The 12,178-nt window shown below is 42.7% G+C and overlaps 1 protein-coding gene across 2 annotated transcripts in view; it reads right to left on the minus strand.

Annotated features, from left to right (window-relative positions):
• Positions 1–12,178, minus strand: part of cdk6 (cyclin dependent kinase 6) — a 28,584-nt gene that overhangs the window by 7,613 nt on the left and 8,793 nt on the right. For both annotated transcript variants that reach the window (XM_008331313.3, XM_025065153.1), the window contains 2 exons: positions 11,580–11,747; positions 1,410–1,519 (listed from right to left, as the gene is read on the minus strand). In XM_008331313.3, the coding sequence (XP_008329535.1) occupies positions 1,410–1,519; positions 11,580–11,747 (278 nt within the window). The remainder of the gene's footprint in view (positions 1–1,409; positions 1,520–11,579; positions 11,748–12,178) is intronic.

Genomic DNA, 12,178 nt, shown 5'->3' on the forward strand with positions numbered 1-12,178 from the left:
TGGTGGGGGCCTTTGTGTGCCTGTGCCGTTGGGGTGTGAGGACAGTTGAGGAAGGAAGCATAATTTACAGGCGGCGTTGCTCTCTCTGGCATTAGGCCCAGGTTCAGAGAAGCTGTTGCTATCTGTAACTGTAATGCACACCACACGCTGGCTAAAACCCAGCTTTTTGTCAGCATACAAGACGCATTTCTAAACATGCATTGTGGAAGGATACTTGATGGGTTATTAACAGTGACCAGATTCTAAGGAAGGTGACAAAATGTTTCATTGCACCGGGGGAAAAAGTCTTCTTTCCTTGAATACACCAGCAGTCTGTGGCTTTTTTGGCCTGGCTTTGCAGCACACAGGGTTCGTTAGACCACAAACTGACATAGAGCTAGACCAAGAAGCAGAATCTTGACTTGAACACTGCGACCTCAGAAGGCAGCTTGTCATTACTGGATTGGTTTGATAAGGCAACCGAAAAAAGTGATTCTTCAATAGTCACAAGGCATCTGACAGGTGTCATTTAAGGAAACACCCGAGTAACTGATTCTGTCATAGAGACAGTTGGGGTGATTTCTGAAAGGAGGAAAAGTAGTGAGACATGGTGAAATCAAATATAAAAAACCCCCCACTTCTATATGTATCTAACAAGTCCACCTCCAGGTTAAGACGCGGAACAGAACAAACCCATGAAAAGTAAGAGGAGAAACAACAAGGTAACTAAGTGAAGTTGATTATTGAACACTATATCAACACAACACAGAAGCTACTTTCAACACCAGATGGCTTTTACAGATTTCTGGTAATGGAGGTGCGGTCACCTAAGGACTGTATGTGTGTAAAGTTGAAGCCGAGTGAAGAGCAAGATCGTTGTCCTGATGGTGTTTTACTGTCTCCATGCAACACAAAAGGGCGAAAGGGAGTTCATTAAGCAATTTCAGTCACACTTCCTGTCCATTAAAGGTGTAAGCTAACCTCTTTATATTCCACATGTCTACTCCCTGACAGGTTGATTGTTGATGACATATGACAATTCTTGTCTATTGGCCAATGAAAAGTGTAGTCTCACAATTAGGAAACCATGAAATTATAATTCAAGGATTCTTCAAGAAAATCAAGCACCCTTGAGATGATTGTATGTCACATATAGAAAGAGAGACAATATGAAATCAGAGAAGAACCTGAAGATATTTGGTATATTGGTATAATATTTAAATCTGCAGGATACTGTATTTTTACCAGGTTCAAACACCTGGCATTAGCTGCCCGATCAAGATTTTCTTCAACCCTTATATATCTTCTCCTCTTATACAATACATTAAATCAATTTGGATTCCCTGATCTGACGTGACAGGTTTTAAAGTAAGTACTACTGAACTGTTTCTGTCTGACATTATAGACATTTTAGTGTTGCTTTCACTCACCTTCTCCTGAACATCTCAGCAAAAATGCAGCCCACACTCCACAGGTCCACGGGCGTGGCATAACTGGACTGCAGGAGCACTTCTGGGGCTCGGTACCAAAGTGTCACCACCTGCAACACACACAGCAGACATGTACAGACATAAGATTATTAAAGGTCTCCACACACAGAGTTAACGCTGTCCTCATCTTAGCCTCACGTCAGACATGGAATCATATCTGGCAGAAGAAAATGTGTGACACACAACACTGTACCTGCATCTACAGTACATGAAGGACATGGTTTGACTTTTGTATGAATAATCTGCAATAAACTGCTGAATTAAAGCTGTCTTTGAACAAACCTTAGGCACAAAGGCAGCCATTTTGTGCCATTTTCTACTGTACATGGCTTTAAAATGTGTCGCTGTAACTCTCCTGGAAGCACTGCTGTATGTGTGTAGCGCAGCGGCAGCAGCAGCAGCAGCAGCAGCATTGTTGAGAGCTACAGTAGGGAAAAGCTCCAGACAAAACTCAGTGACCCCTGGTAAGAGAGTGGACTGATTCCAGGTGCTTTCCTAAACTGCAGATTTTTCCAGCAGCTCTTGGCTGCAGTCGCCCCTTAAGGAACTGCAGAGTGCTTATCGGGATCTGAGAGTCAGGGGTGAATGTTTGTAAGCAAAAAGAGTGCAGCGTTATGGAGATATCTTTATTAGCTTTGCTAGGACTCGACGTAGAATTATGGGGAACGATGCCCTGATTAAATATTACCAAGCAGCGCTTCTGGGTAGGACGAGAGCAAAAACCCTCTGAGGATGAATATGGCCAAGTATGAACTATTAAAGAGTGACGCTTATGAACTCAAGTGCCCCCTGAGAAGACAGCACTCCTCTAACTTTATGGCTCACAGACTTTTGGACAAGGCTTAGTTCACTTGGGGAGGTTGATGACTTCAGTATTACATTTGTTGATTTCACTCTGGTTCCTCTCAACATGGCCCCTCAGATTAACCCATTAGCCACTGTTTCCTTCAAGGGCTCTACATCACCTGCCCTACTTTCTACCCACCTAAGAGTAATGGTGAACTTACGCCCCAAAATATATATATATATTTTTTTTTATCTAAAAAAAAAAATACCCAAAGGTCACCACGACAAATCTGTCCTCATGATTTGACATCTTTGAGAGTGCCATCATTTCTATGGTATTCTCCACTGTGTTAATCTTGCATACATTTATGCACAACCTTGCTTTTATTGGGGGACCTGGTTATCACATGTTGTGTTTAATAAATTTGTCGTATCTCTTGATCACAAAAAGGTCACAAAAAACACCTTTATTCTGAAACATCATAATTCCTACACCAAAAATAAAATAAAATCTTTTCAAATACAGTGTGACTTAACTGTGTGAATTATTATTTTGTCCTGCCTTTACTCCTTTGCCTGCAGTGATGTTCAAATAAAATAGTGTTTTATTAACGGTAAAAGAGATGTATACAATTTATTGCAACCATTTAATAGATCCCTTCATTATATTCTCTACTCCTCAGCTTCCTGGTCAACAACGAGTTAAGTTATCAGGCTTCAAGACAATATTTTATTACCCACCTGCTCCACAGTTCAACACAGAAAGGGTTTATTCATAAGAGAGGAAGTCACTGATGTCTGCGGCAGATCTTCAATCTGATCAAATGTTACACTGAGCTGTAATTCTTTAGCAAAACTGGTCGACCGATACTGATAAGGGGGAAAAAGTTCAGTCACATTTCTTTTCTTCTAGGCTGAATGACGTTATTAATAGAGCTGGGGGGTTCTGCAGATGTGTGACACTTTCTCATCCTCTTCTTCCTGCTTTAGTGGAAACAGGGAGGAAGTTGAAGCTAGCTGGCTGAGATGTGTCGAGCCATGTGACCAGAAATGACACACACTCACACACACACACTCAGAATGAACAGAGCCACTGTTTGGATTGCTGGAGATTTTTAGAACAGAGAAACCTCAAAGAAAAACATGAATGGAAGTTGTATGGTTGCCCTTGTAGTCAGGCAGCAGAATGCGTCATTCATTAATTTCAACACAGGAACCGTTAAGGGGACATAGCTTTCACATTTTTGTATTGATTATTTTCCAGGACTAAAATTACGATAAAAATACAAGCACATCCTGTCAGAATCCCAGATGTTTGCAAATGAGGCCGCTGCACATACAACGTTCATCTGTGTGTCATATGTAAGGTTCATATAAAATGTGACAGCAGTTAAAAGGACTGCAGCGCTGCAAAGTAAAAGGCCAGGGGTTGCACCAATGCATGCTCACAGATATCTTTCTAGGAAGAACCACAGACTTAGAGCTCGAGGTATATCCGTTATACAAAAACGCAGCCACAACTGCAAGTTATAGCAGGTATATCAAACATGCACATTCATGCAGACACGCGCAAAGGAAGACAGCTGCAAAAATGTTCACTGAAATCTAAAATTAACACAGACAACTTACACTGCGTGTAGACCCCATGTGATGCAGCCACACGGTGGGATGTCAGAATAGAGAAGAAACAGAAATTACTTCTCACGTTTCCTCTCTTTCATTTTGGAACTGAGGACAGTAATTATACAAGAGAAATTTGTGACACTGAGAACTAATAGTTGCCAACACATACCTGAAACACAAATTGCTTCTCAGGGGACTATTATTCTTCCTTTGACCTAGACCTTAAGACTTGACCTTGACCTAAGAGATCTTTCCAGAAGCACCTAACATCTACAGGGCAGTGGTGCGAATGCATGTTTAAATATTTTTAACTTACTGTATGCAGAGCCATTTGCCATGTCTATTAAACTTTCAACATAGACTCACTTTACATTAAATCATTCATTCCTCTGCCTCACATTCTCTGTTTATGAAGAGTTGCACAGTATCCTGCTCCTGTTCATTCCCAGTTCTGTCAGCAATGGTTTCCACTCAGCGAGGCTGCTAACCCTCCTCCCTGTCTCCTGCAGACGCTCGACCCTACTCTACAAAACGATTTTAATAGTTGTTTTAAACAATCTTTCCTGCTCTGTTTGTCTGAAGGGAGTCTGTAAAACACATATGTCTGAGACACACTCAGGTCTACATGTAGTCTGGTATATCCATGTAAAGTGCTGTTTGAGCACTTTCACACAGTCCATAAACATCAAAGGGTCACATCTGGTAAATTAAATATCCCAAAAAAAATCCCACCAACAAAAGACCATGTTCCAAGGCATAGCCTCGCCATTCAACTTGCTAACCATTCACAAAGACATGATAACAACCCCGATATAAAAAGAAAAAGGACATGCTCCAATTGCAGTGTTGCCTTTTCAGTCCTTTCCCTTCCTCTTCTTCTAACCACATTTGCATTCCTTCTTTTTTAGCCTCTCTTTCTCTCTCACCCTTCTAATTCTCTGTTCTGCTTCACATATCCTTTCATTACCCTCCCGTCTTCCTCCTCTGTCCGGCCTGCATGAAAGCAGAGATACAGACTCATAGCAAATGTTGGACACTCGTGCTGAGACAGTGAGTCAGCCTTCAACTGTGCAACAGTTTTTTTTTCTTCTTAGGTCAGCTGCTTTGCATTTCCAGTCCGTCTTTCCGCTTTCCAGCCACTTCTTCCCCTCTTAATGGCAACAGAAAAGCCGGAGGTGGTCAGATAAAGACAGGCCAGGCAAAAAGTCAGGGAGTGAGAGTTAGACTGGGAGACAGAGTGTGAGAGGCTGACTCTAGATTAAAGGACAACATTCTTGGAATTCCTTTCTGCTGAGAGCACCCTCCCCCTCACCCTCACCACCATCATCCTCTGCAGCCCCCATGCTCTCCTCCCTTTTCTGCTTGGGGGAGGAAATGGCTTGTCCCAGCCCGGAGGACCTTTGGACCTCCTGGGATGGACCTCCAAGCCTGTCTGACATGCAGCATCCGGAACTGAGCCACCGGCGCTCCGTGCATGCAATGTGGTTTCGGTATGACAACAGTGGACATGCTTGCAAGCGTGGGTGTCTGAATGACTGCTCGTGTTTGTGAGAGCACCTGCTGCATTGATGAATGTACTTAGCGGCCAAGTGTGTCAATGAAGGCAAGTTATCTGCAGCATGCGTTTGATGATACCAGCAATGAATCAACATCTAATGAGCCCAAAATAATCTAATGTCACAGTAATGAAATATAGTTTCTCAGTACAGGGCTTATTAAACTTATTATTATTAAATCTAGTCATCCTTTTCCTCACAAACACTTTTCTGTCACTCCGTATCTGGACCTTCATCGTGACCTGACACCACGTGAGTGACTGAGGCGAGGCCTGAGCGCTGCAGCACCGGAGGCACTGAGCTTGGCCTGTGGCCTGTGTTTACATTTTCTCTCACTGAAGAAGCCCAGGATAAAAGAGCAGCGATGCAGACACGCACCTTCTACGCACACACGCACAGACCAGCGTTGTGGCTGCATCACAGGCCAGGTCGCTTTTGTAATCAAATGAATAAAAGCATGATTGGAAGTGGAAGGTTTAAAAAGGCAAGTGGATAAAAAGCAACAAACTAAGTGTTGTAAATACTCGCAGGTAAATGCTCTGTCTGTGTCTGTCGCAAGAAAAAAATGCCAACAATCCTGAAACAGCAGTAATCAGCAGTAATTAAAGTCTTCTCAAGAGAATCTCAGAGGAAAAGGGGATTGAAGGCCACTAAGTGTATAGGCAGAACACGTATGGGAGATGCAGCGGATGTTGTAGCAATAATTTGAGTAACTTGGCACTTGCAAAGTGCATTGAAGCTGGGGCTGTGATGTTGTCGTCTCCTGAGAGGCCCACTTACAAGGCCCACAGCAGGCCATGTTGTAAACACCATTATTCCTATGCTCCCTCACTTTCTCTCACTTTTCTTTTTACACTTCATGACAATTCATAGCTGCAACAATGGCCTTGCACGTGGCAAAGAAAGGAAATAAATACAAAGGAGAAGGAGGGACAGGGTATATGATATATGTAGATATATGTACAAGGATGAGAGTCAAAGAGGCAGAGAGAGGGAGGGAGGAAGGGAGCTGCAGTTCCAGAGAAAAGTGCAAGAACAGCACACAAACTGTATACAGTAAAACAGAAAAAAAGGGGCACCACAACTGTTGCCAAAGTATGCACAGCGAACAGGAATGCAGCATGGGGCCCTCGGCAAGTGAAACAAAGACAGCACAGTCAGTGGCTCTCTCTCCCTAGTGCTACCACATCCGCACATCATTAACTGGAAAATTCCTGATATATGCTGTAATTTTTTCTCTTTTTTTCCTCCTCTTCCTCTTCCCGTCGCTGGTAGAGACGAGGCTTAAAGATCCAGATGCTAGTACGTCTGTGTGCTCAGGAACCCCCAAGCACACCACCACTCTTTTCCTAAATTAGAGCAACGTTTGGAGACGATTAGCAATTAAATCAGTAAATGGTAGTGCATCAGGTATGGCCAGAATAAACACACACATCCATCTATCTATCTGCCCCTCTGCTCCAGCAGGCCACAGTCAAAGCACAGAGGAATGGATTTTCCTTTTTTCCCATGCGGAGCCATTTGAGCAGATATCTAAACATTCCCAGAGAGTGCTGCACGTGCTCCCATGTGTGCTCCACACTGCCCCCTCTTCCGACGATCTACTGCTGCCTGCCGTTCTTTCGGTCAGTGCAGAGCAGAGACACATTGTGTGACAAAGGATTACATTTACCGACACCAGTGTCCAGTTCACATTGTCATCGCAGCCGCGCTGCTTTTGTAGGTTATTAATTGCAAACAAGTCTCAACACGAGACCAAAGCTTGCCTGCGTGATATGCTGTGAGATTTTATCTGTAGTCATCATGTGTGCAAACATATGAAACAGAAAAAACCCTTCAGCTCATAGTTTGCCTTTAACTGTGACAATTTTCTCAGTCAAACCAGGGCCCAAGGTGGGAAACCCCTCCACTGTGGAAATGTAAATACAGACAGAGTAGAGTCTGACTGCTCTTAAGCTTTCTGTTATACTGTTCCTCTGCTGTTGGGAGACCAGGAAGGAAATCTGATTTCAATTTGTTTAATGTCGTCTGAGATATGGGTGTCTTATTTTGGTAAACTCAGTGGGAGGCCTTTAAATAGAACAAAGCACGGGGATAAACTGTGGAAAGTCCTTTGATCAGGTAACACTGTTTGTTGTGACACCAAACAACAGAGCTCATTGACTAAGACAGTAATAGACAATAAGCTCTTCTTTTTCCTGTGGTAGCTAATTCACTGTGCCTGGCAGTGCTCAGCAATGACAATGGCGTTCATCACAACGGTGAATATGGAAGGCAAGTTAAGTTGACGTCTTCACAACTTTAAAGAATGAATGAGCAACCGACATATCAAAAGCCATGTTAAGACCAAGGGAGTTAAACTGAGGAAATTCAACATACTGTACATGACTAACCATATTTCACCTTTTGTTAATTAAAGTGACAACTTTGTTGTTTAGAAATGCTGGAGTACAAGTGTTAAGATCAGATTAGTGGCCAACCCCTGGAGTTTTTTTTTTCTTAATTCAATTGGACAAGCAAATACACACACATGACTGAGGCCTTGAACTAATGGCTTTCATGAGACTTAATCAGCAATGTATGATAACGATTGTCAGATATGCATTCACGGTAAGGATGAAAAGGTCAGCATGGCCAGGTCACTAGAGGTTGTGGGCGACTTAACCCAATTTCCAGTCACTGACAAGTCAACTACTCTTATAATACCTCTACAGAGAGATTTCTGGAAACCCCAGGACGCTGAGATAGAACTAGAGCCATTATAAACTCTTAACAGATCATTTTCCCATCAATCCCTAATGTGTCAAATGAATGCACTGTAAATTATAAATCATGTTACCACTAATCTGTGGGCCATGTTGACACTAATTAACAACTAGACCTTTTCTTTACTGACTGTGAGCTCCTGCAACCGCGTGCTGTGTAAATTTCAGCGTCCAACAACTGGACACAGCGAAACACGCTTGTTGTTGGTTATCAGCGTTGCATTCTACACTCGTTGCTGGTGCTCAGGTCTTAAAAACCAATCTACTTTAGCTTAGTTTGTGCCGCCTTATCTAAGAAGCAGGGGCAGCCTTTTAAGACAAAATGAACACCAATTGTGTTTTAAGAGCACAAATAGAAGAGGTTAGTGTGCACGACGACCGTGTCCGGAGCAGCTGGTGTGAGAAACAAAAACGTTAGTGTCTTCGTAGCCTCTGTGTCTTGTCTCATGCATGTTTTTATGACTTGGCTGATCAGTTGGTGCTTCCTCTTTGTGAAAGAAGGTACACTGTGTTGACTCTGTCGCTGATTACATCTTTGAGTGTGAACTCGCAGTAAATGAATGCGATTCGAGACCACAAGAAGATCTGTGAGTATGGGACACACAGCAAGAGCTTTATCATCACTTTATTTCACTAGAAACTAGATCTAGTGTCAGAAATAGATAATCTAATATAAATTCATCTCAACTGAAGCTTCTTATTCACCAATGTTATTAAAGGTGCCTTGTTTTTCTTTTCCTTCTTCTTCTTCTTCTTATAGTTTTTCTCTTTTGTTTAATATTAATCCAAGTAAAAGAACGGAAACTTTGTTCGTCTATCAGGCTCTTTGATCAAACCGACCCAACTCTGTGTTCAAATCCTAATAAGTCATCTTTTAAAGCCGGGTTAAACAAACACTGCAGACTCTGGGATTGTATTTTGTTTTAACATTTGCTGTAGCATTCGTTTCAGATTCGAAGGACATCAAAGGAAACGGCTTTTGTCTAAAGTGCCTTAGCAGAAATGGGATCTCAGTGGGGTGGACTAAGGAAAAGACCCCGCTCCTCTTCTCCTGGTATGTCAGATTAACACACACGGCTTTTCCCATCTGCCCGTCACTCACGGCACTACAATACACTTTAGACAGACCGGGGTCATTAAAAAACCATCAACAAAGCAACAAACCTCTCGGGACCGTCAGGATCGGCATAATCTGGACCCCCCTACTAACCCAATGGGTGGTCCGTCTGCCCGTTTCTCTCTCTCTCTGGAATTAAAAACTCTGTACATGGCAGGTTAAGCGATTAAGATAGGACCATAAACATGCACATGCAAGTGCACCCAGACAACTCACATTACTTCACACACATGCACACACCTAGACCACATTTTTGTCTGTAACATATTAACAAGGCAGCATGTGTTGCTAGGTGAAAAGGCCAATGCATAATTAAAAGAGGTTCGACAATTGTCAGCTAAAAGTGCCACAGTGTTACTTTCAGTAAGGAGCGCCGGGACAGAGAAGCAGAGACGGGGACTCTTTTGGACAACGTTATGCAAATGCTCAGTTCAGCGATCGTGTCATTCTAGAAGTGCTAAATGAATCATTTGAAAGTAAGAGAGAAGTGTCTTGTTCGCTTAAGCAACAGCAATTCTCCTCAGCCCATCTGTCTGCCAGTAACAGCGGCATTAGTTGACTAAATAAGTAACTGCTGGTCTGTTGGGCAAAGGGGAAGATCCGCTTAGGCGGTGTGTTCATGAGTGCCTGTGTGTGTGTTTGATATGTGTGTGAATGTGCACTGCATGGTGCAGTGTAGCAGATCTGCTTTAGTAACAAGAGGAAACAATGAATGGATGAATGCAGATTGTACGTGCGTGCGTGTGTGTGTGTGTGTGTGTGTGTGTGTGTTGGATAGAAAGGGGGATTCCAGACACAGGAACGTTCATCCGGAACTGAAGATCCTGTGTGTGTGCACACACACACACACAGAAACACACACAACAAACTTCCATCTTTGTGGCCTTGCTGTACACTCAAGGAAGGAAACAAGCGCAAGTTTGTGTGCAAGCACATTTACATTCAAGTGGTATCGAGCTTATGAGTCTGCGCATTTGTGTGTGTATGAGCGTTTGTGTGATGTCTGTGTCTGTGTGTGCGGTTTTAAGGACTTGGTATCTGCCACTCATTTCTTAACATTCTTCAACACACCGTGGAATCACCTAGTCATAAATTAAGTACAACTGTTTAAAAGCAAGAAGTCGGCTGAAACCACACATTGCATAACATATAAACTGTTTGGTTAGGTATGACTTCCTCTGAGAGTTAGCTGTAAATTAACATAACCATAAGTTAGGGACAGATACTGGGAAAACACGTAATTAAAAAAAACCCTGAGAGAATATATTTGGGTTCAACAGACTTTTCTTAAAATCAAACACAACACACCAATATGTTGGACCAAGACTTTCTCCTTATTTCAGCCTCCTTCCAAAGACTCCTTTCAGAGTCTCTCTCTATACTATCTGGTCATCAGAGCCCAGGGTTCAACAGTTGGACATCAAAGTACCGACACCGGGGAGGGAGGGCTAGCTGTCTCTCTTCGTCTGTTCCATCCCTGTCTCTGACAACCACTGATGGATTCCTGAGACAGGCCGTGGGGGCCCGTGGCTCTCACTTTACACAGAGAAACCCTCTCATTTGGACCAGTGCTTCACAGCTAGCCACTGATGCCCCGTAAGTGCCCGCTATATCACATTAGCCGCTCTTCATCTCACTCTGGGGAGATTGGTCGGTTAGTTCAAGGGAGCGTGTTCCTTTGTGTGCGACTGTGAGTATGAGCGCACACGCCTGGAAAAGCCATAATGTGAATAAGTGCTGTCAATGTAGTACTTGACACAAGTCATGCACACATATGTACTAAGGACACTTTCCATTTGAATTACTGTTGTGATGAAGAAACTAGGGCACAGAGTAGTCATAGATCAAGTTCTTGTATATTTAAAAAAAGAAAACTCCCCCTGCTGCAGTATCTGTCGCCTAAAGCTTGTGGGAATGACAGGTTCTATTAAAAATAATAAAAATCAGCTAATAAACCAAATCATAACTAAAAAAAAACTAATACAAAAGTGAAACTTAATGCCTCTGGGTTATGGTGACATAAGTGTTGATGAATGCAGAAGTAAATTTAATATCCGTCAAAGTAGACATGTCTTCATGTTTGACGGGTGCCATTACAGTTCCAACGAATTATTAATAATATTACTGAACATTATACTTCCAGGTCCGTACTGTGCGTATGGTAAGAATAACCCAGTTGCAGCATATTTTGATCCACTTGTCATCGGCACCTGGTTTGAAACTGTGAACTGAGAAACAAATACATTTGAACCGTGTCACTCACCACAGAGGTGAGAGCCATCTGGAAACTGTAGATTCGAGCCAGACCAAAGTCGGCCAGTTTGATCTGTCCACCGCTGGTGACCAGGATGTTCTGTGGCTTCAGGTCACGGTGGACCACACGGTGGGAGTGCAGGAAGTCGAGCCCCTGGAGAAGTTGGTACATCATATCCTGGAAGAGGCCAGAAAACAGGTGGAACATTGTTATCACGGTGACCAAAATAATAGGGGGAAAAAATATATATGTAATAGAAAGAACACAGAGCAGATGGTTTTAAATGATTTAGAAAAATTCAAACAGACCTCCTGAATTGAATTTCCTTAAATGTTTTTACTATTTTTCACTAAAATGTTCGAAACAGATGGTTTTGTGATCTTTAACCTTGAGGACAACATCTGAATAAATTTCTCCGTAATGGACGGGACAATAGGTCTGTATGAAACGTGCAGTGAGAGGGAAGGAGTTAACTGAAGAGGGCCCATCTTTTTTGTTGACTGTGGCAGATGTTTGATAACCGACACACACACACTTTTTCACACACAGACAGACAGACACACTAAGGCCGAGAGAAGCTGGGCATGGATTTGTTTCCCAGCAGCTGT

Source organism: Cynoglossus semilaevis, chromosome 18, assembly GCF_000523025.1.
Source record: "Cynoglossus semilaevis isolate Cse_v1.0 chromosome 18, Cse_v1.0, whole genome shotgun sequence".
Lineage (NCBI taxonomy): Eukaryota > Metazoa > Chordata > Actinopteri > Pleuronectiformes > Cynoglossidae > Cynoglossus > Cynoglossus semilaevis.